At 37.4% G+C, this 26,269-nt stretch overlaps 1 protein-coding gene across 5 annotated transcripts in view; it reads right to left on the bottom strand.

Annotated features, from left to right (window-relative positions):
- LOC110447153 (serine/threonine-protein kinase DCLK1-like) overlaps window positions 1-26,269 on the bottom strand; it is a 66,921-nt gene that overhangs the window by 26,145 nt on the left and 14,507 nt on the right. For 4 of the 5 annotated variants that reach the window (XM_021492642.1, XM_021492640.1, XM_021492644.1 and 1 more), the window contains exons 3-4: window positions 12,974-13,070; window positions 11,959-11,985 (exon numbers count right to left, since the gene is read on the bottom strand). In XM_021492642.1, the coding sequence (XP_021348317.1) occupies window positions 11,959-11,985; window positions 12,974-13,070 (124 nt within the window). The remainder of the gene's footprint in view (window positions 1-11,958; window positions 11,986-12,973; window positions 13,071-26,269) is intronic. The other variant, XM_021492641.1, reaches the window with a different exon arrangement.

The following is a 26,269-nucleotide window of genomic DNA, read 5'->3' on the forward strand; positions in this document are numbered from 1 at the left end:
CAAAGTCAGACCCAACAAGGTCAAACTCCACAAAGTAAGATTCAACAAGGTCAAACTCCACAAAGTCAGATGCAACATGGTCAGATTCAGCATGGTCAAACTCCACAAAGTCAGATTCAATATTGTCGGATCCAACAAGGTCAAACTTTACAAGGTCTGATTCAACATGGTCAGATTCAACATGGTCAAACTCCACAAAGTCAGATCCAACATGGTCAGATCCAACATGGTCAAACTCCACAAAGTCAGATTCAACAAGGTCAGATTCAACATGGTTAGATTCAACATGGTCAGATTCAACATGGTCAGATTCAACAAGGTCAACCTCTACAAAGTCAGATTCCCTGATATCAAACTTCACAAGATCCGTCTTTTTGATGTTAAACTTATAAATAAGGTCAATCTTCATCTGGTCAAATTCTACAAGGACACAAGACTCATCTATATTAAAATTCACAAGGTCAGACTGCAGTTATAAAAAGTTTTTACTGCAAAATAACACAGATTTTCTGATATTCATACCCATTTTATTTCACCTTTGCAACTTCCTTTATTTGTTTTTCTGGAATTTTTATTCTGCTTTTTCATGAAAAATTTCCGTTTTCACATAGAATAAATTTGAAATACTGATAAATTTGTAAAGAAAAATTTAAAAATATATTAAAGCCAGTTTCATACGATCAAAATTTATTATATGCACACCATGATTATCATGAGTGCTTGATTCAATACAGTTTTCAGCAACTTAGCTCAGTTAGTGTATCTTTTTCTGCTCTAAAACTGCCAATTTGATAAAATTCAGAAGAAAGTCAGGTTAATAATTACATTTCGTCTCATGAAAATTGAATCCACTCTTATTTAAAGACCTCATTAGCAGCCCCGTTCTATCAATTTTAACGGCCCTGTGGGGTTTGAGCCGCCCCAGTCTACATGATTTATTAGGTGGTTCAGAAATGTTAGAGGAAATATCATGAAAATTAAACCCTTAATGTTAAAGACCTTTATATCCAATGGCATAACACTGACATTTTGTACTAAATTTCAAGAAATAATTAAGATCAATCTGGAGAAATTAGAATATGGGGAAATATTTTTTCAAGTCAAAACAATTTTTATTCTTTATGAGAATTTCAAATACTGGGGAAACTAAAAAAAAACTCAAAACCGGATTGCAGCTGTCATTAATGCCATTTCAAATTCAGATTCATTAGGAACACAGAGAAAATTACAAAAAAGAATCCAAACAGAATTGTTGCTGTTTGATAGCAGTTAGCTAAGACCGAGTCAATACATTCTGTCAACCCGCCAAGTCAGATCTTTGTATTGCTTGGCACTGTAATCAATAGAGTTTGAAAATAAAAACTTTCTAACAAAGAATCGCTGAAGGCCTCAGTGTACGAACACGACTCCTTATGATAAGGGTAAATATCGTGGCTTGACAATATTGTCCCTGCCAAGGCACACGTTATCAGTTACCAGTCCCGATCAATGCCACGCCAATATGGTCTGTTTGTACAGCATCCGGAACATCTATTTTGTTAATCAATCTTACACACCTTCAAAATTAGTATGAGAATGTATTATAGCCTTAAGGGAGAAAGCTAATCCATACTGAAGGAAAAGCAGCCACGTCAGTTGACTTTACTGATCATAAAAGTTAACACTGATCACTATTTCCCTGTAGATTATTTGTTGTTCTTAATGCTCCAATATGTCAACATTGACATGTTCACATTGGTTAACATTTTTTCTCAACATCCGTGATTTTTTTGTCTGGTTTTACAGACTAATACTGGCTGCTTTCCCTTGGAAAAGTGCTTTATTTTTTAAAACGTATGAACATAGGAGAATATCTTCTTTATTTTCAATAAAAACAATGCTATATGTTCAAAATTCAAGTAGGAACAGACTGTTGTATAATTTAGGTAAAAAAACCCAATAAACATCGTTTTAAACTACTAACTCTTTGATGATTCAACAAATTGAAGTGTTTAACATAAAGGAGTTTACAAAGAAAAAACAATTGCATAAATACATGTAAATGGTGTAATTTTCTTTACATGAAATATTCACCGTCATTGAACAACATATTTAAACCAAGGAGACTTCAAAATCAATTACTGGATATATGCATACAACCTGTCATTGTTTCTCAAGACCCTGTGAATATGGAAACAGTCAAGCTATGTGGCAGTGATCATGATGATAGCTTTAGCGATTATCAACCTTGAGGTAAATCCCCTGGCAGTAGTAAATTCTGCTTTAATCCTGGGTTGTTATGGTAATCAGGTAGCATATACTGGTTGCCGTGGTGACAGACTGTGTAACTGAGTAATGTAATGTTGTCATGATGACTTGTGTTACTATTACTCTTTGTAACGTCATAATGACAACGTATGACTATCACACATCGACTTACACATAAGTAATTACAGCCACTGAAGGATTACAAGACAATGTAATGATACATGGCTACGTACACCGTTACACACATAGCACCTATAATGGCTACGTACACCGTAACACACATAGCACCTATAATGGCTACGTACACCGTAACACACACAGCACCTATAATGGCTACGTACACCGTAACACACATAGCACCTATAATGGCTACGTACACCGTAACACACACAGCACCTATAATGGCTACGTACACCGTAACACACATAGCACCTATAATGGCTACGTACACCGTAACACACATAGCACCTATAATGGCTACGTACACCGTAACACACATAGCACCTATAATGGCTACGTACACCGTAACACACATAGCACCTATAATGGCTACGTACACCGTAACACACATAGCACCTATAATGGCTACGTACACCGTAACACACATAGCACCTATAATGGCTACGTACACCGTAACACACATAGCACCTATAATGGCTACGTACACCGTAACACACATAGCACCTATAATGGCTACGTACACCGTAACACACATAGCACCTATAATGGCTACGTACACCGTAACACACATAGCACCTATAATGGCTACGTACACCGTAACACACATAGCACCTATAATGGCTACGTACACCGTAACACACATAGCACCTATAATGGCTACGTACACCGTAACACACATAGCACCTATAATGGCTACGTACACCGTAACACACATAGCACCTATAATGGCTACGTACACCGTAACACACATAGCACCTATAATGGCTACGTACACCGTAACACACATAGCACCTATAATGGCTACGTACACCGTAACACACATAGCACCTATAATGGCTACGTACACCGTAACACACATAGCACCTATAATGGCTACGTACACCGTAACACACATAGCACCTATAATGGCTACGTACACCGTAACACACATAGCACCTATAATGGCTACGTACACCGTAACACACATAGCACCTATAATGGCTACGTACACCGTAACACACATAGCACCTATAATGGCTACGTACACCGTAACACACATAGCACCTATAATGGCTACGTACACCGTAACACACATAGCACCTATAATGGCTACGTACACCGTAACACACATAGCACCTATAATGGCTACGTACACCGTAACACACATAGCACCTATAATGGCTACGTACACCGTAACACACATAGCACCTATAATGGCTACGTACACCGTAACACACATAGCACCTATAATGGCTACGTACACCGTAACACACATAGCACCTATAATGGCTACGTACACCGTAACACACATAGCACCTATAATGGCTACGTACACCGTAACACACATAGCACCTATAATGGCTACGTACACCGTAACACACATAGCACCTATAATGGCTACGTACACCGTAACACACATAGCACCTATAATGGCTACGTACACCGTAACACACATAGCACCTATAATGGCTACGTACACCGTAACACACATAGCACCTATAATGGCTACGTACACCGTAACACACATAGCACCTATAATGGCTACGTACACCGTAACACACATAGCACCTATAATGGCTACGTACACCGTAACACACATAGCACCTATAATGGCTACGTACACCGTAACACACATAGCACCTATAATGGCTACGTACACCGTAACACACATAGCACCTATAATGGCTACGTACACCGTAACACACATAGCACCTATAATGGCTACGTACACCGTAACACACATAGCACCTATAATGGCTACGTACACCGTAACACACATAGCACCTATAATGGCTACGTACACCGTAACACACATAGCACCTATAATGGCTACGTACACCGTAACACACATAGCACCTATAATGGCTACGTACACCGTAACACACATAGCACCTATAATGGCTACGTACACCGTAACACACATAGCACCTATAATGGCTACGTACACCGTAACACACATAGCACCTATAATGGCTACGTACACCTTAACACACATAGCACCTATAATGGCTACGTACACCGTAACACACATAGCACCTATAATGGCTACGTACACCGTAACACACATAGCACCTATAATGGCTACGTACACCTTAACACACATAGCACCTACAGTTTAATGGCTACGTACACTGTAACACACATAGCACCTATAATGGCTACGTACACCGTAACACACATAGCACCTATAATGGCTCGTACACCTCAACAAACATAGCTCCTATAATTGCTACGTACACCGTAACACATGTAGCACCTATAACTGTGTAACATACGCAATACATTTGTCAAGGTTCATGTTGATTTCGACACCAAAGGGACCGTAAATTTATAACAAAGTTGTGTTTTACAGACTCTGACAAGGCAGTTACATGTTCGACATGTATAATATTACGTCCTAAAAGTGATAACCACTGGCTGACATAATAACAGACTTTATTGACTGCCTCAATGTGTTATGATGTCATGACTGTATATTATTGACCGCCTCACTGTGTTTTATTGACTGCCTCAATGTGTTATGATGTCACGACTGTATATTATTGAACGCCTCACTGTGTTAAGATGTCACGACTGTATATAATTGACCGCCTCACTGTGTTTTATTGACTGCCTCAATGTGTTATGATGTCACGACTGTATTTTATTGACCGCCTCACTGTGTTATGATGTCATGACTGTATATTATCCACCGCCTTACTGTGTTATGATGTCATAACTGTATATTATTGACCGCCTCACTGTGTTATGATGTCACGACTGTATATTATTGACCGCCTCACTGTGTTATGATGTCATGACTGTATATTATTGACCGTCTCACTGTGTTATGATGTCACGACTCTATATTATTGACCGCCTCACTGTGTTATATGATGTCATGACTGATATTATTGACCGTCTCACTGTGTTATGATATCATGAATGTATATCATCCACCGCCTCACTGGGTTATGATGTCACGACTGTATATTATTGACCGCCTCACTGTGTTATGATATCATGAATGTATATCATCCACCGCCTCACTGTGTTATGATGTCATGACTGTATATTATTGACCGCCTCACTGTGTTATGATGTCATGACTGTATATTATTGACCGCCTCACTGTGTTATGATGTCACGACTGTATATTATTGACCGCCTCACTGTGTTATGATGTCACGACTGTAAATTATTGACCGTCTCACTGTGTTATGATGTCATGACTGTATATTATTGACCATCTCACTGTGTTATGATGTCACGACTGTATATTATTGACCGCCTCACTGTGTTATGATGTCACGACTCTATATTATTGACCGCCTCACTGTGTTATGATGTCATGACTGATATTATTGACCGTCTCACTGTGTTATGATGTCACGACTCTATATTATTGACCGCCTCACTGTGTTATATGATGTCATGACTGATATTATTGACCGTCTCACTGTGTTATAATGTCACGACTGTATATTATTGACCGCCTCACTGTGTTATGATAGCATGAATGTATATTATCCGCCGCCTCACTGTGTTATGATGTCATGACTGTATAGTTTTGACCGCCTCACTGTGTTATGATGTCACGACTCTATATTATTGCCCGCCTCACTGTGTTATGATGTCATGACTGTATAGTTTTGACCGCCTCACTGTGTTATGATGTCACGACTGGATATTATTGACTGCCTCACTGTGTTATGATGTCACGACTGTATATTAGTGACCACCTCACTGTGTTATGATATCATGAATGAATATTATCCACTGCCTCACTGTGTTATGATGTCACGACTGTATATTATTGACCACCTCACTGTGTTATGATATCATGAATGTATATTATCCACTGCCTCACTGTGTTATGATGTCATGACTGTATATTATTGACCGTCTCACTGTGTTATGATGTCACGACTGTATATTATTGACTGCCTCACTGTTTTATGATGTCACGACTGTATATTATTGACTGCCTCACTGTTTTATGATGTCACGACTGTATATTATTGACTGCCTCACTGTTTTATGATGTCACGACTGTATATTATTGACTGCCTCACTGTTTTATGATGTCACGACTGTATATTATTGACTGCCTCACTGTTTTATGATGTCACGACTGTATATTATTGACTGCCTCACTGGGTTATGATGTCACGACTGTATATTATTGACCGCCTCACTGTGTTATGATGCCATGACTGTATATTTGGTATGTAAGTATGAGGATGGCGAGGGTGACGATGAGTTTCCACCGTGACAAAGCGTCCCTGAGAAAGTGGTATGAGTCAGCAGCCTGTCAGTTATACTTTCTACCGTTACTGTTTGGTAAGCATGTTCAAGAAAACACACCGGATCCTTTTGGTGACTAGGTCCAAGCTTACCAACTCCTTATCAGTCTGACTCATGGTACTGTGTCACTAGAAGCAAACATTCTAATGACTCTGAGTCTTCTTCATTAATTCACCCTTGACAGGAACATTATACTTTAAGTAAATGTCCCACTAACCAGTATTCATTTAGCTGTATACTTTGTAAATGAATATGTGTTTAACTTTCTTCTTTCTTATTGATATTAAGTCTTGTACTATTGGGTGTGCAAAGACTGGAAAATCACAACTATCATCCAGTACTATACTGTATATATGTATCCGAAAATTTGACAACCTTAACTTGTCCACACTGTTGGAATTACTTCTTTGCCCCATATACTATTTTAAGTAATTCGTATCCTACGGACATACCTCCATTAGGATCCAGTGTTATATGGGATTTTACCGTCTTTATTACTTCTTTGACCCATATGTATAATTATATATATACAGAATACAAAAATTTGATTGGCATCCTTGTGACAGGGAAAATATATGAAAATGAAAAAATTACAAGAAGAGCTGTAAAGCAGCGAAAGGCCTTGAGAATCTGTCTTCTTGTAATTTTTTCATTTTCATATATACATATATACATGCAAATTAAGATTTTTGTTTCATTTTTGGCCTTGAAAATTTAATAAAATTGTTCCTATGATTTGTAAAATTTGTATGCTTCGTGTAAATTTACATGAAATATAATAACCTCCAGGGAAAAGAAATAATCTATAATAATACAAACATTCATATACATCTATGATTTTATAACATAACTCAAACATGGTAATGAATCTGATTATAATAAAATAAGTCAAATAAAAGGAAACATTTCCAGCAAAAAATGTAATGACCTTCAGGTTTTTTTTATAATTTCAGTGCAAATACCTTTGATATACATTTTTGTTGATCACAAATTCATAATATTGACAACAATTTGAATTTTGTAGATACTTTAAATTGCAAAAAACGTAGCAAACTTTTCTGGTTTTACTCGAACTGTATGTTGGTCTACTTCTGAATCAGCTGCGGTGTGGGTCACATTCTGAACAGTTTCTAAACCACCACACTAGCCCCTGTAGTATTCTGGTCTGTCGATACCACATGACCTCACACCCTGTAATCAGCAGTGACTGTCCATTTCAGACATTTAAGCCAAATATTGACCACTATTATTGACCACCAATCAGCCTCACTATTCTCCCTGACCATAAGCCAATTGATCTGCCAATGGTGACCATAATAAGGGGTCAGCTTTGGATTCTTTTTTGTAATTTTCTCCGTGTTCCTAATGAATCTGAATTTGAAATGGCATTAATGACAGCTGCAATCCGGTTTTGAGTTTTTTTTAGTTTCCCCAGAATTTGAAATTCTCATAACAGAATAAAAATTGTTTTGACTTGAAAAAATATTTCCCCATATTCTAATTTCTCCAGATTGATCTTAATGATTTCTTAAAATTTAGTACAGAATGTCAGTGTTATGCCATTGGATATAAAGGTCTTTAACCTTTCTTCAGAAAAAAAATAGTTTAATGACGTAACTAGATCTAATTCATAGTACCTAACACCTTGATATAATGCCCCTGGTTTATATAGCGTAAAACCTTGATATAATGTCCCTGGTTTATATGCAGTAAAACCTTGATATAATGCCCCTGGTTTATATACAGTAAAACCTTGATATAATGTCCCTGGTTTATATACAGTAAAACCTTGATATAATGCCCCTGGTTTATATACAGTAAAACCTCCATATAATGCCCCTGGTTTATATACAGTAAAACCTCATTATAATGCCCCTGGTTTATATACAGTAAAACCTCCATATAATGCCCCTGGTTTATGTTTACAATAAAACTTAGATATAATGCCCCTACTTTTATCTGCCACCTCACTTACCGCCATTGTAATTTAATGTTCCCTTTTCCTATTTTCTTAACAATATCTTTATTTGTCTATCTTGATATATTGTCTAACCCCTTTACATGTATAATGACATCCTTAAATCACCTTACCTTATACATGTAATGCCAAATGAGCTGGACAGATGGTGGGAGTATTATAAGGTTTACATTCAGACTTATCCTCAATGTTCAAACCTAGGTCAAAGTATGGTTAGCTTTCCTGATTTTACTTATAGTGTTAACAAATTAGTTTTCACGTCCAAAACTTAATAAGTTAAAACCTTTGGTTAGTGTTTGTGAAGCAAGTCATAACTAAACTAAAAGTTGTTGATTAAACATGCATATTAATGTTAGTTTAAACAAATATAAGTAACTTGTCAGCTTAATTCTCAAAAGTTGATAATATAATCACACTTAAGACAACCATTATCAATATCATTATTAACCATATCTTTTTCTCTATCATACAGAAATCCTTTCTGTATCAATAGTAATCAAAGCACTTCAGTAATCCTGTACGTTCTGTGACCTCTGAGTGAGCTCAATGTTAATGTTTTAAGGGACAGAGTACCACTGTATCAGTAATCCTGTACGTTCTGTGACCTCTGAGTGAGAGCTCAATGTTCATGTTTTAAGGGATAGAGTACCACTGTATCAGTAATCCTGTATGTTCTGTGACCTCTGAGTGAGCTCAATGTTCATGTTTTAAGGGATAGAGTACCACTGTATCAGTAATCCTGTATGTTCTGTGACCTCTGAGTGAGCTCAATGTTAATGTTTTATGGGACAGAGTACGACTGTATCAGTAATCCTGTATGTTCTGTGACCTCTGAGTGAGCTCAATGTTCATGTTTTACGGGATAGAGTACCACTGTATCAGTAATCCTGTATGTTCTGTGACCTCTGAGTGTGCTCAATGTTCATGTTTTAAGGGATAGAGTACCACTGTATCAGTAATCCTGTACGTTCTGTGGCCTCTGAGTGAGCTCAATGTTAATGTTTTAAGGAACAGAGTACCACTGTATCAGTAATCCTGTACGCTCTGTGACCTCTGAGTGAGCTCAATGTTAATGTTTTAAGGAACAGAGTACCACTGTATCAGTAATCCTGTACGCTCTGTGACCTCTGAGTGAGCTCAATGTTAATGTTTTAAGGAACAGAGTACCACTGTATCAGTAATCCTGTACGCTCTGTGACCTCTGAGTAAGCTCACTGTTAATGTTTTAAGGGACAGAGTACCACTGTATCAGTAATCCTGTCCGTTCTGTGACCTCTGAGTGAGCTCAATGTTAATGTTTTACGGGACAGAGTACCACTGTATCAGTAATCCTGTATGTCCTGTGACCTCTGAGTGAGCTCAATGTTCATGTTTTACGGGATAGAGTACCACTGTATCAGTAATCCTGTATGTTCTGTGACCTCTGAGTGAGCTCAATGTTAATGTTTCAAGGGACAGAGTACCACTGTATCAGTAATCCTGTCCGTTCTGTGACCTCTGAGTGAGCTCAATGTTAATGTTTTAAGGGACAGAGTCCCACTGTATCAGTAATCCTGTCCGTTCTGTGACCTCTGAGTGAGCTCAATGTTAATGTTTTAAGGAACAGAGTACCACTGTATCAGTAATCCTGTACGTTCTGTGGCCTCTGAGTGAGCTCAATGTTAATGTTTTATGGGACAGAGTACGACTGTATCAGTAATCCTGTACGTTCTGTGACCTCTGAGTGAGCTCAATATTAATGTTTTAAGGGACAGCGTACCACTGTATCAGTAATCCTGTATGTTCTGTGACCTCTGAGTGAGCTCAATGTTAATGTTTTATGGGACAGAGTACGACTGTATCAGTAATCCTGTATGTTCTGTGACCTCTGAGTGAGCTCAATGTTCATGTTTTACGGGATAGAGTACCACTGTATCAGTAATCCTGTACGTTCTGTGACCTCTGAGTGAGCTCAATATTAATGTTGTAAGGGACAGCGTACCACTGTATCAGTAATCCTGTATGTTCTGTGACCTCTGAGTGAGCTCAATGTTAATGTTTTAAGGAACAGAGTACCACTGTATCAGTAATCCTGTACGTTCTGAGACCTCTGAGTGAGCTCAATATTAATGTTTTAAGGGACAGCGTACCACTGTATCAGTAATCCTGTATGTTCTGTGACCTCTGAGTGTGCTCAATGTTCATGTTTTAAGGGATAGAGTACCACTGTATCAGTAATCCTGTACGTTCTGTGGCCTCTGAGTGAGCTCAATGTTAATGTTTTATGGGACAGAGTACGACTGTATCAGTAATCCTGTACGTTCTGTGACCTCTGAGTGAGCTCAATATTAATGTTTTAAGGGACAGCGTACCACTGTATCAGTAATCCTGTTCATTCTGTGACCTCAATGTTAATGTTTTATGGGACAGAGTACCACTGTATCAGTAATCCTGTACATTCTGTGACCTCAATGTTAATGTTTTAAGGGACAGAGTACCAATGTATCAGTAATCCTGTACGTTCTGTGAGCTTTATGGGACAGAGTACCACTGTATCAGTAATCCTGTACGTTCTGTGACCTCTGAGTGAGCTCAATGTTAATGTTTTAAGGGACAGAGTGCCACTGCATCAGTAATCCTGTACGTTCTGTGACCTCAATGTTAATGTTTTAAGGGACAGAGTACCACTGTATCAGTAATCCTGTACGTTCTGTGACCTCTGAGTGACCTCAATGTTAATGTTTTAAGGGACAGAGTACCACTGTATCAGTAATCCTGTACGTTCTGTGAGCTCAGTGTTAATGTTTTAAGGGACAGAGTACCACTGTATCAGTAATCATGTACGTTCTGTGACCTCTGAGTGAGCTCAATGTTAATGTTTAAAGGGACAGAGTACCACTGTATCAGTAATGATTACACAGAAGAGTTCCAAACCGACTGTCTTGTGGCTTGGAGTAGTCTCCCTTCTATATTCAGTAGAAGATGAAGCCACTTAAAGGAGATTTTCTGGCTTAGAGTAACTACTCCTGTAAAGCCTTTCAGCAAATAAATTGGACACTCATTTTTATGCTGTCTTTTCACAATTCCTGTATGCACTCTCCCTTCCATATAACTTTGATAATTTTACTAAGTGACAAACATGAAGTTCAGCTAAAATGGAGAGGTGTCGAGTACCAAGTATATCCCGTGTACTACAAACTTGTTACAGCCCCAGAATTACCTTGGATTTGCCACTACACCTTGTTCATGTTACGAGTTAGATTCACACACAGAGTTAGTTAGTTATAAATCAAATCTAGTTCTAATACCTTCTTTTTTCCGGACCGTTTTCTTCCCTGTAATAGTTATATGTCATACAATCAAATCTAGTAATATTCTCTCCTGAGTAACGATGTGAAGGACACATATAAATTACATGACTTTGTCATGAATCTGTACAACGTGAACTAATATCTACTAACAAATATTCAAAATTTCTTGTGTAAGCATTTGTTGCGTTGTGATTTTAAGAAGAAATATAAATAAAATATATAGATAATTGCTGCATCATTAGGGTAATTGTGAACCAGAATTATTGTTTTCAGAACATAATGAACAAACCAATGAAACATGAAAAGGAATAAAGGCTAAAAATTACAAATTTATCTAATAATCGATTGAATCATAAAATCGACAGCTCCATCAAATGTTATTAAGCAGGTCCATATTGGTAGGTGGGGGTTGTGTTGCCTCAAAGACCATTCTACAAAATGTACCCTGCCATGAAATTCTTTTGTCCTTTTTAGTTTTTTATGCTTTTTTGATTTGATATTTTGTAGCAAGTCTATTTTAAGACTCTTTAAATGAAAGGTCCAACATATTCGCCCCAGACACTAGGAGTCGAACCTGTGCCTACCAGCAAGCTGAGATTAAAATGATAGATTTCACACCCTTTATAACACAGCAGGTAACAGACAACACTAATAGTTTTATCTTTGGCAACATAACTAGTCAAAAGTTGGTATTAGAGAACAGAACTGTCTGGTGGCTCAGGTATAACAATCCCTGGACCAAGACATTAGCTCGCACTGTTCCCTAAAGAAAAGGTATTCATTCATAAATCCCTTATATTATATCCCCAACAAAACAGGGATGGGCGATGGGCTTATCATTGTTAATATCTAGTAATTTCCGTAGATATAATTGGTTTCTGGTTTACAATCCCCTGTGATATAAGCAATATAGATGTAAATTCTAAAGTGCGTTCTTGTGCAAGTAAAAGGTTTTTATATTGAGAAAACATTGAACTACATTAGAAGCAGTCATATATTCTGTTTAATTTACCATTGTCGTCAAGGTCAAAGTCGTCGGCTGAGAACCTCTCAGGACCATAGGCTATGAACACGGAATCATCCTGGAAAAAGTCGTACAGGTTCGTCACCTGAAAAACAGACAAAGAAAAGCAGGTACATTTATGTTTATTTATTGAATTTAATTCAACAGGACCGAGGGTCCAATTACAGAACTGATAACAATGATAGCAATGATATAGTAAAATATCACAGATAAAGCCATGCATGTATTATATATGACCACGGAATTAAATTATTTAAGTCAATAACATGACAGATTAGGAGTATATAGTATACAATGCATATTCATGGAAATTATTGTACTCATTTATGTACAAGTATATGATCATACACATTATGAGCTAACAGCTAATTAATAAATATGGCTTACTATTAGAAACAATTGAGACAAAAACAAAAAACAAATAAAATGGCATCTGATGCCATAATGACAATGATTAGCCATAAAGTGTATAGTTACTCTCCATCGTTATGACATTACATTGTGTCATTTTATAAAAAGGTTGTATTGATTTCATCATAGAAATAAATGTTCTACTAATTAGTGTATTGGTCATTATTATTGACCATTCGACCGGTCATAATTCCGTCCACTGGTACTACTTATACCGGTGGTATTGGTCACATAAGTACTGTACCATTCTACCGGTCTGGTCATCAGTGTTAATGATACGAGGGGGACATGTTACTTGTCTGTCAGATATATGGACCACAATGGGAGTTTATTGTGTACAGGGAACATGGGAAGTCATCGCAAATATACATAAAATATCATCATTATCAATTGGCAAGCTATGGAAAAGAGTAAAATCCAGGTCGATTCTGTAATCCAGTGAGATACCCACATCTAGTTATTACAAAACTGTCACTCACCAACAGAATAAAAGGATCACATTGCATTTTGTGCAAAAATATAGCAGTATTCCATGCAAGGAATAAGATTGTTAAAATAACTCTATTTAATAACTCTATTGTAATCCTCGAGATTCCCATTAGACTTTGTATTGCTGGATATTTCCCAAATAATTATAATACTCAAGATTACCCATAAATGTTTTATTAATATTACTTCCCATAGATATTGTATTGCTTGAGATTCCTCATAAACTTTGTGTTGCTGGATATTTCCCATAGAATTGTTTTACTTGAGATTCCCCGTAGAAATGTATCCCTTAAGATTCCTGATAGAGTTTTATAACTTGAGATTCCCAAAACATTGTATTGCTGGGTATTTCCCATAGAATTGTATTACTCAAGATTTCCCATAGACATTGTATTGCTGGGTATTTCCCTTACAATTGTATTACTCAAGATTTCCCATAGACATTGTATTGCTGGGTATTTCCTATAGAATTGTATTACTCAAGATTCCCCATAGACATTGTATTGCTGGGTATTTCCCTTAGAATTGTATTACTCAAGATTTCCCATAGACATTGTATTGCTGGGTATTTCCCATAGATTTGTATTACTCAAGATTTCCAATAGACATTGTATTGCTGGGTATTTCCCATAGAATTGTATTACTCAAGATTTCCCATAGACATTGTATTGCTGGGTATTTCCCATAAAATTGTATTACTCAAGATTTCCCCATAGACATTGTGTTGCTGGGTATTTCCCATAGAATTGTATTACTCAAGATTTCCCCATAGACATTGTGTTGCTGGGTATGTCATATTGCGTTGCTATAGATTCCCCAAAGACATATATATACTCAAGATTTCCCAAAGAAATGATCAATGCTGAAGATTTTTCCAGATATTATTTTAGATGTAAATTTCTAATAATCCCTAGTTATTTTATGTCCAATTAGATAAAACACACACCAGATGGTATGCTACATGTATTTGTTGATGCGGATGGAGTGCAGTGCTTTGTGGTGTAGTATAACCACATTGATTATATAATTGATATTACAGCCAGGATCAGTTTACTTCTGGCGCCATAAACCTTGTTTTTTCATATATAATATTCCTAATAATTAACAATTACACTGGAGTGTATTCTGACTGATATAGATTCAATGTTTGCACAGATGGTCAGGTGTTGACATGTTGGGGAACCAAGTGGTTTGAGAATATTATGTGGAGGACGTGTTATTGGGGAGCCAGTACATAGGGGTGTATAGTGTCGGACACCTTACAGCCGTTCTGTTTGGTCTGTCAAATGATATAAAATGGCAGAAGTGTTTTGTAAATGCCCCTCCCTTCACCTTTAATAGACTCAGAGCAGAAAAATATTTTCGTATCCCCCACTTGGAAATAAATTAAAACCATAAATAATGTTATTATCATCTCTCCCTTCTCAAGTTTAGAGGATACTGGGTGTTTAATTAACTCTGAATGGAGATGATGGTGGAAAAACTCCTTGGCTTGATTTAAGGAGGAACCCCTGTTACTTTTCTATGGATCTAAGCGCTCAAAAATGTCTGAGCATGATCTTCACAAGTTCTAGACTTTTTACTTACAAAGTTCAAGAAGGATGATCTTTCTCCTGAATCTTTTATTCTAGTACCATATCAAACCAGAACCTCTTTAACAGATGTCACGGAGAAGTCATGACTAGCATAATTAAGAGAAGACAATGAAAATGGCTCCGACATGTACTGAGGAAGGACTCTGACTACATTACAAAGCCAACAATCTCCTGGACACCAGAGGGAAAATGCAACAGGGGAGAACCAGTATAACCTGGAGAACGACCAACATTAACAGGAGTCGGTGAAGTTGACTTTTTTGCCACCCTACACACCACAGGTGTTACGGACAGTAAGTAATTAAGCCCCCTAACCACCCCCATCACAACCCTCTCTGGATCCTCCACTGTTTGGTGTTGCTAGGCTTGGTGCCACAGTTAGAGCCAGTAGCACCCTGCTCTATTTGTTTATATACGTCAGTCTGAGTAAACAAAACGTTTAAAAAGCTACCTACTCTAACATGACATGTACATATAATATATATTACCTACCTGTCAACACAACCAATGTCAAAATCAGCCTACCATACATAAATAGATTGCTTGATTGATTTTGTAAAATGACACCCATTCTTAATATTGAATCGCCCACAAAATTGGCCATTCACAGTTTCATTTAAATGGAATATAAGCTGTCAATTTATCATTAATATTATATAATGGATAAAATCTGTCTTTTTAATCTCAATATAGACATTTTACTGTACGGCAATTGGAGGGGAAAGTACAGAGAGGGTAATAGACTATAATCTGGCCGAGTCAACACCATTAACTTAATCGGTTCGCCACAATACACACTTTGAGAGGTTTAATCCTGCTCAGCCTTTTCAAGTTTGGAATATATACCCAAGCACATGTGATCTTCCAGAATATTCACATACACTACACATAACGTATTTAGTATTACCGTATTTGATATATTGAGTGACTCTGTCCCAATAAGTGCAAATCCCTTTTTTTGATCAAGCAATTTCAATTTCGTACCACAAACATCATCTAAATAAGATTAGATTTATTGTGACTGGTATCTTTGAGATGTCTTTTATTGAGACTGGTATCTTTGAGATGTCATTTATTGTGACTGGTATCTTTGAGATGTTTTTTATTGAGACTGGTATCGTTGAGATGTCATTTATTGTGACTGGTATCTTTGAGATGTCATTTATTGAGACTGGTATCTTTGAGATGTCAATTTATTGTGACTGGTATCTTTGAGATGTCAATTCAATGTGACCAGTATCTTTGAGATGTCAATTCATTGTGACTGGAATCTTTGAGATGTCATGTGTTGTGACTGGAATCTTTGTTATGCCATGTATTGTGACTGGTATCTTTGAGATGTCATGTGTTGCGACTGGTATCTTTGAGATGTCATGTGTTGTGACTGGAATCTTTGTTATGCCATATGTTGTGACTGGTATCTTTGAGATGTCATGTGTTGCGACTGGTATCTTTGAGATGTCATGTGTTGTGACTGGAATCTTTGTTATGTCATGTGTTGTGACTGGTATCTTTGAGATGTCATGTATTGTGACTGGTATCTTTGAGATGTCATTTATTGTGACCAGTATCTTTGAGATGTCATTTATTGTGAATGGTATCTATGAGATGTCTTTTATTGTGAATGGTATCTTTGAGATGTCATGTGTTGTGACTGGTATCTTTGAGATGTCATGTGTTGTGACTGGAATCTTTGTTACGTCATGTGTTGTGACTGGTATCTTTGAGATGTCATGTATTGTGACTGGTATCTTTGAGATGTCATGTGTTGTGACTGGTATCTTTGAGATGTCATTTATTGAGATTAGTATCTTTGGGATGTCATTTTATGAGACTGGTATCTTTGAGATGTCTTTTATTGTGACTGGTAGCTTTAAATGTCATTTATTGTGACTGGTATCTTTGAGATGTCTTTTATTGTTACTGGTATCTTTGATATGTCATTTATTGTGTCTGGTATCTTTGAGATGTCTTTTATTGTGACTGGTATCTTTGAGATGTCATTTATTGTGACGGGTATCTTTGAGATGTCATTTATTGAGACTGGTATCTTTGAGATGTCATTTATTGTGTCTGGTATCTTTGAGATGTCATTTATTGTGACTGGTATCTTTGAGATGTCATTTATTGTGACTGGTATCTTTGAGATGTCTTTTATTGTTACTGGTATCTTTGATATGTCATTTATTGTTACTGGTATCTTTGAGAGGTCATTTATTGTGACTGGTATCTTTGAGATGTCTTTTATTGTTACTGGTATCTTTGTGATGTCATGTGTTGCGACTGTTATCTTTGAGATGTCATTTATTGTGAATGGTATCTATGAAATGTCTTTTATTGTGACTGGTATCTTTGAGATGTCATTTATTGTGACTGGTATCTTTGAGATGTCTTTTATTGTGACTGGTATCTTTGTGATGTCATGTGTTGCGACTGTTATCTTTGAGATGCCATTTATTGTGAATGGTATCTATAAAATGTCTTTTATTGTGACTGGTATCTTTGAGATGTCATTTATTGTGACTGGTATCTTTGAGATGTCATTTATTGTGACTGGTATCTTTGAGATGTCTTTAATTGTGACTGGTATTTTGAGATGTCATTTATTGAGATTAGTATCTTTGGGATGTCATTTATTGAGACTGGTATCTTTGAGATGTCATTTATTGTGACTGGTATCTTTGAAATGTTATTTATTGTGACTGGTATCTTTGAGATGTCATGTGTTGTGACTGGTATCATTGAGATGTTATTTATTGTGACTGGTATCTTTGATATGTCATTTATTGTGACTTGTATCTTTGATATGTCATTTATTGTGACTGGTATCTTTGTGATGTCATGTGTTATGACTGGTATCTTTGTGATGTCATGTGTTGCGACTGTTATCTTTGTGATGTCATTTATTGTGAATGGTATCTATGAGATGTCTTTTATTGTGAATGGTATCTTTGAGATGTCATTTATTGTGACTGGTATCTTTGAGAGGTCATTTATTGTGACTGGTATCTTTGAGATGTCATTTATTGTGACTGTTGTCTGCTGTCCCTTTTACATTACTTTGAACCTCTATAATGAACTCCTTTGTTCAGCTTAGTTTCCTTAGGGACCCGTCTTCTCCTTCAGGTATGGTTCTATTACATAACTGAGAAACGACTACTGAAGTTATTGCAAATGATTCTTCACTAAACACGAAATGTTGGGTGAATTGTTTTCCTTCTGATACTTACTATTACGCAACTTAAACTTGATTTGTACTCATTTTTTAAAAGAGTTAGTATACATGACAAAGTTTCACTATTGGACCTTAAGTGACCCCTTCACTGTTGACGGCTATCAATGATAATAATGAATGACGAAAGCGGGTCTTTCCATGTACAGTATGTTGCATGCAATGTTTAATTTGCCTTAAAGTTATGATAAACCGCAAAAGAGCAATGAAATATTGTATTTAAATGAAATAAATATAACTCCACACTTGCTGCTAGTAGGCATAATCATAAATGCGGCATGCATCTTGTTTCGAAAATACACAAATGTAGACACAGGGACATATATTAACTGAAGTATCTACTTTATATATATCCTGATGCCCATTTGAACGTGACATTCCCCTGTGAATGTAGAGGTCGAAATAAGATCGTATCAGGAAAGAGAACGGTGTACGCCCACCGGGGATCGAACCCGCGATCCCTAGGTTCCTAGTCGGACCCTCTACCACTGAGCTAAAAACCCTCTAGCTCAAAGCTAGAAGGCTACCTTAATCCTGTGTTCAATTAAAACCTGGCACAACATATATTACAGTCGCATTGTAAGAGCTGATTGAGCAAAACCATGAGAGTTGTTGTTGACCAAGGTCACTGACGGTAAAGTCCAGACAATGACCAAGACGTATTGCGTGTCCAACTCTTGTGTGCGTTAAGAGAAGGAACTACCAATCTATCGACACGTTTCCTTGACAGAGTTGCGTACACATACAACATTGACAAATGGCCATCCGTATCACTTAAAAGCTTTGAAGTTATAGAGTGCTTTTATAAACCTGTGACATTTCGCTTCGTGTAAAACGCCAACACGCCTACGGAACCACGGGGTCCATTTCTGTAGCGGTGACCTTTTCATGCACTAACTTGGCTACGAGGACCATTCATTATACCAGAGTCCGCTGAAAAGAATGATGTAAGCGACCACTGGCGTTTATGATAAAATTGAGCATGTGCGTTACTCATCCGTCTGCCGCTGTGCATGTCAGTTTAAGAATGTCTAGCATGGAAATCCAACTAAATCGCATGTAAAATTGAATGCTTTTATTGCAGCTGCAAAATGCATATTCTGTGCCTGCATTGTTGGGAACCGATCGCCATTCCATATGTAAAACACCCATGAAATACTGTCCGCTGTTTTGAAGCACTATCAACGGAGCTGTTTGAAATCCCTAATCTCTCTTACATCTTGCTGATTGTCAGAGAGTTTCAAAGCGTCGCAATGGCAATGACAAACAATGAATTCCCATCAGCATAAACAAAAGGCCAAACCAAACGAGTCAGATCTGAGTATCGCGCGATAATGAGACGAGGATCGAGTTGGCTGTGACGTTGCTTCAATTAGGTGTCCAATTCTCGTCACCAGTGTTCAAAGCCAGCCTCTGTACTCTTAAAAAAGGTCGACCCTTCAGCTGTCTTTCATTGTGACCAAATCCGTCATTGTGGATTTTTTTTATTTTAGTCCTGAATCGTGATTTTATCACATTTTCAGCCTCTTCCCTGTTTGTTGTAATAGCTTGTAGTCTCGTTCTATGGCCACCATTAACCCGGTTGTCCCTCTATACATCAAGCATCACGTGTCCACTGATCCCATTACCTAGACAGTCCTTAGGGAACAGGTTTATCTTGTTACATACACATTTGTTCCGTCAACCCAACCGAGTTACAAATCGAGCCAATTTTGTTGAGAAAGAAGGTAGCTCTATTACAGAGATTTATCTGTATCTGAGTTTATCGGTTCCCTTAAATAATCTCCGAATAAACGTTTTTTTTTCTCCAGAATAGTCATACAGGCAGTGTCTCTTTGAAGTAAACTTTGAGTCCGGATTAAACAGAATCCGTATTAAAAAGAGGTTCCAACGTACTTCAGACAAAATGATTATTTTCCTTTTACATACAATGAACAATCGGTGGGAAATATGCATTTACGTAATAGTATTGGAAGGCTAAACTTCTACTTTAAATCAAAATTTATAATTTCGAGACTTCTTGTTTCGATATTGTAAACGTAGTGTAGTGGTTATCTTAGTTGAATATGTTGTTTGCACTTTTTGGTGGCAGTTTGTAAGCAACAGTTAAGGTACAATAGTATAGCGGTGTCTTGAAGAGACGTTCAAGAACATTTATAACGCAGTGTCACTGAAATATCACCATGTGGACAGATATATGTAACACATTACCTATCACACTAGGCTAAAAACGGGAGATTTGTTTTGTTTAGTTTTTTATATGGTTTTACGCTCGAGACGACCAACGTCTTGTGACGACATGTATATAAAGGGAGAGAGGCTGAACAGGGACTGGCTAGGGTATCCTTTATTGATAGGAAGAGTCTAAACAGGGACTGTCTAGGGCGCCCTTTATTGATAGGAAGAGTCTAAACAGGGACTGTCTAGGGCGCCCTTTATTGATAGGAAGAGTCTAAACAGGGACTGTTTAAAGCGCTCTTTATTGATGGGAAGAGTCTAAACGGGGACTGTCTAGGGCGCCCTTTATTGATAGGAAGAGTCTAAACAGAGACTGTCTAGGGCGCCCTTTATTGATAGGAAGAGTCTAAACAGGGACTGTCTAGGGGGCCTTTATTAATAAGAAGAGTCTAAACAGGGACTGTCTAGAGCGCTCTTTATTGTCCTTGTGAGAAGGTAGAGCCCATGTATAGTGTTAGAATCTCTAGCGCACTGATATGTACCCTTCAGCTTTGAACACTCCCATACATTTACACATATCTCATTTAGTAAAAAACATTTTGATAACCTTTAAATTGCCAAAATGTTGAACAGTGTACTTCAGTTTTGGGAAAGGGTGTTATAATCTGTGCCCAATCCTACTTTAATTTGTGACAATAAACTATATCTCAATCAACAACTTATAACATTTACATGTAAATCTGAAGCCGAATTTTAGAAATAGTGCATCTAGACACCCGTACCACACACACCGTTCCATGGATATATCATAAAGATTTTATGATAATAGTGCTATTTATGAACATTAATTTAACATTTCATCTCATTCATTATATTGGATTTCCTCTTACAAACTTTCGCCATTTAATTTTGTTCAGTAACAATTTCATACCTAAAAGCTATTTAATTACATTAGTACCATTTCAGAAAACCTCTATGTGTAAATGTAGCTTCTTTGATTCATTGTTGTCAGATTAACTCATGTAATAGTGTCCATCTTATACATTATACCTTTCAAGTCAATTATGTTACGTAATGAGATTAACTGGTCTTACCAAGTATGACACTTAAGTCTCGGACAAAGGACAGGCTAATTGCCTTACCTGTTCGGGTACTCACCAGTCAGAATAGAGAGATAAGTGACAGCTGTCGATCAAATTAACTTTATTGTGTTAATTGTCAATGTATCACGGTTCTACTTGTTTGGTAATCAGTTAGGAGCTAGGCATCGGACTGTACGGGTGTGTTTTTGGATACTCCAGAAATCACCCACCGACCTAGAGAAAGTTATTTTAATAAATTTATATTTGGACCATACAACATCTCCAGAACTTTTACTTTTCAAATTGTATAACAATACAACACGAAAGTGTTGTTATAGATACGAGATTAGTAATGCAATAAAATGGAAAAAAAAATCTGAGGCGGGTTTAAGCTGCGGCCACGAGAACGGATCCGGAGTTATGTATCGAATGCCGATTCCGTCGTTGTGGTAACTAGGGTGATATAAATCCATATTTGGTACAAGTTTTATAACGCCGTAAGAAAGGTAATTTCCGGTAGGATTTATCAGTTGTACGCAGTCTTACCAGGGGGTTAGAGTACAGCAAATTTTCATGGGGAGGAGGAGGAACCAGATTGGAGGGGGAAACAATGTACAGACAATATAACGGAGAACAGGCCTGGGGAAGGGGGACGGTATTGCACCAGATGCAGAATCAATACGGTGAACACAGGAAGCAGTAGTCTATTGTTTCAGTGATTGATGAGAAAACACAGAGTTGTCATAGCGACCATCGCTCTTCGGAGAGTTATTCTTTTTATCAAGAACACTTAGACGTTAGCAATTATCTAGTTTGAATGTGACATGTCTTCTTCGGTAGATAGAGCAAGAATCGGAATCGATCGAGACTTAATATTGTATGAGATTTAACAGCGGGCGATTTTATGATGATGGGGATCGTAAAATGGAATGAAACATTTGTGCCCTTTATAAAGGTATTGTCCACAGAATCAAGAAAGCTTACATTACACCGATGACTCTTATAAACATTTACATACGATCTAACACTCGTCGTCCTGGGCTTGAACCAGAAGTGCGTGTATAGTGAAAAAACGGATGTTTTTGGCCAAACATGTCAGTTCTATTTGTCTAAAAAGTAGTGATATTCGAAAATATTAATATACTTCTGTCAACTTATTTTCATACAATTGTTCGATGATGGATGAATAAGGTCCGTGTGTCCAAGCATTTGAAGCGTTTTGGGACGGACAATTGTTGGTACAGTTTTCCATACGTACAGAGTTTCCTAGTGCGGTATCCTGCGGTCGTGATGGTTTTTTGATAAACGTGTGAATCGTCTATTTTCGAAGCACCACCATAGTCTATATTGAAGCACCCTAAGCGTCTTACAAGATTTGGGAGGGGGGGAAGATCAAACAAATGACACCACTATCCAATTAACCCTAATACCGGTATACCGAGAGTGCCTCTCGACGCTCGTACCAGCGACGTCATTCGCTCCCCCCCTCCCCCCTCATTCCTGATACAATGCCGGTTTCCTATCGATTTTGTCTGAGGAATGTGAGTTATTTGATGAGAAATTTTCAAACAGGCTCTTGGAGCTCAATTGTCAAGTGACATATTGTGATCAAACTGAAAGCCATAGTATGGATTGAGGGACGTTTTAGCAAATATGTACCACGTAAGCATTTTGCTCAACTTTTGTTTCACGAGACTGAAAGAATGGAATTTCCTAGAAATCTTCACACCGAAATTTATTTTAATTCGAAATAGTAAGTAGGGGCTTGAGAGCGCTGTCTTAATTTTGCTGTGGTCAAGTTTACAATTTACTTTCGAACTCCTGTCCAAGTAATTCCGTTCTCCTGGTTAAATCATAGTTTTTCGAAACGTTTTTCTTTTAAATTTCTTCAAAATATTTTGCAGTTCATATAAAAAGATAAGAGAGAAACTAGATTTTGAGCATTCCATCCCTCTCTGTTCCTTCCCCAACTTCCGCTCCCCTGCAGAACTTCCGGTACCAAACCCAGGAGTAACTCCAGGTCAATCATTTGGTACTAACAGCCCAATATACCGCTGAACAGTCGTATTTTATCTGCTTCATTATGTGCATGAGTATCGTTTTATGTGCATTTGATACGTCCGTAATGATCTGTAATGCACGACACAAACGCGATAGCATCAGATAGCATCTGATCACGTGACCGTCCTTTAAATGAGAATCCCCGAGAGAGACGGAATGGTAAAACTCTTTAATTCCGTGATATCTACTACAGATACGAACGACTTTGCCATCACAGACGTACCACATTATCAGAGAAAAAAATTCACATATCACAAAAAACAATCTGTGTATTCAAAACGCTGATGGGACATTTTATGGTGATTTGCAACGTAATGCATAAACTATTAGCCCTGACATATGTTGTGTGCAGGTCATAATCGATTTACCACATCTGACCGTGGTCGCCTGGATACGGTAACTTGTAAGCGGTCAGTGGGACAGACATGATCATTTATCAGACACTGGGTTTGTTTGTATGGGCAGAAAGATCCGGAAATAGAATTACTTAGACTCTTGGAATTTTATTGTCGTCCGTATGGAGGTTGTCAGATCCATTTAGCCCTAGACAATGGGAACCGCGTTCCGGAAAGATAAAACAGCACTTGACAGGCGTTCAGCCAATCAGCGAAAAACTCCCACAATGCAACGTTGCTGAAAATTAAGTTGCACCACAGGTCGACCAAAGGTCACAATTGAATGTGACAATAATCTTTTGACTGCAACCTAATCAGAAATAAATGTATATAACGTAAGGTTTCAGAACATGTTTGAATTCGATCGGCACTGATGTCCTTTAAGGTGTGGCGTTCGTTAATATACTTGAGTCTAAACAAAGAGAGTTCCTTTGAATTCGGAAACGCGTACACTTACGTAGTGAGGTATCTAAATGTGTACTTACAACCGTACGAAAAATATACTATCGGGGTATGACTTGCACCATGTAGGACAATTCCTCCGTCTACATTGTGTACGAAGTAGAACTTCCGGTTGCGTCGTCTTGTAAATAAGAAAATCATTCAGGCTAGCTTCTTCATCCTTTAGAAAACCAAGGCGAGTCACCGTGTTATATATTCAACACAAAAAGTTAAAAATATCTTCACCAGAACGAAACATGCACGTTCGCTAACCATTTCAGAAATGTGAAGGAAGCAATGTCAATCTAATATAATCAAGAGAAATACGAAACAATATGAAGCACACATTTAAACATTTAGTATGTTGATGCTTAATTTACTAAAACGCGAAAAGTGGCAATAAAGCACTGTATAACGTTACCGATATCTTAAAATCTCTGTCTTCAAAACTACACTGCTTCCCTGACGAACAATACCCGCACTATAGCTCCCATATATGGCACTGATTCCAGATCTACACTTTGTAACTGGTTCGATCTATCTTAGCTGTATCTAACATGTTTTTGGAACCGGAATGATGCAATTTGAGCAGTAAATCTTCTTAGTTAGAAATAGGCATGTGTGACAAATATTTGTATTTTCCAGATAAAAAAGACCATTCAACAAATGGAAATGTAGGATGCAGACTCGACTTAGATAACGCAGAATCGATCGAACATGCGTCATTGAAATTTGGTTATTTTTTCCCGTCATTTGTGGTGTAAGTAGGCAGCAATACTGTCTATTGATCCTGTGTTTGGCATACAGACAATTCATCAAAAAACCTGCAGGAGTTGTTGGTGATTAAAGTCGTGCCGTATATCCTACCAAGCTCTCGGCAGCTACAGTCGATCAGGGAGGTGCGTGGAGCTTTCGTGACAAGAACGAAACTTCACAATTCGGCACGTCTCGGCGTATGACTTATATTAACCTGACATGCGCATTCTCGGTACCGTAGACAATCTAGACAAAACCTCTTTATTCACTTCATTACATAACAGCAGTATAGCCTGTTTAAACTCCTAGTTAATTACAATTTTTCAATTTCAGTTTAATCACACGGCGTTTTCACTTGAAAAAAACCAGACAAATAATCGGGTGCATTCGAAACACTAGAATTATTCCTCGATCTAAGTGACTAAGGAATAAGTGGTGCTCCAAATGATATTACATAGCCAAACAATCCTATCCTTTCAGCAAACTTTATTAGTTACATGTTAAAACCTATATATTTCAACAATAAATACGATTCATTTAAATCTACATTGAGAATTGTTGATTTAAGAAGTGAGAGGGTCGTACTTATCATGTCACAGCGCACCTTGTATACTCGAGGGTTTATATGTATTTACTTTTTATTA

The sequence above is a fragment of the Mizuhopecten yessoensis genome, unplaced genomic scaffold, assembly GCF_002113885.1.
Source record: "Mizuhopecten yessoensis strain PY_sf001 unplaced genomic scaffold, ASM211388v2 scaffold3229, whole genome shotgun sequence".
Lineage (NCBI taxonomy): Eukaryota > Metazoa > Mollusca > Bivalvia > Pectinida > Pectinidae > Mizuhopecten > Mizuhopecten yessoensis.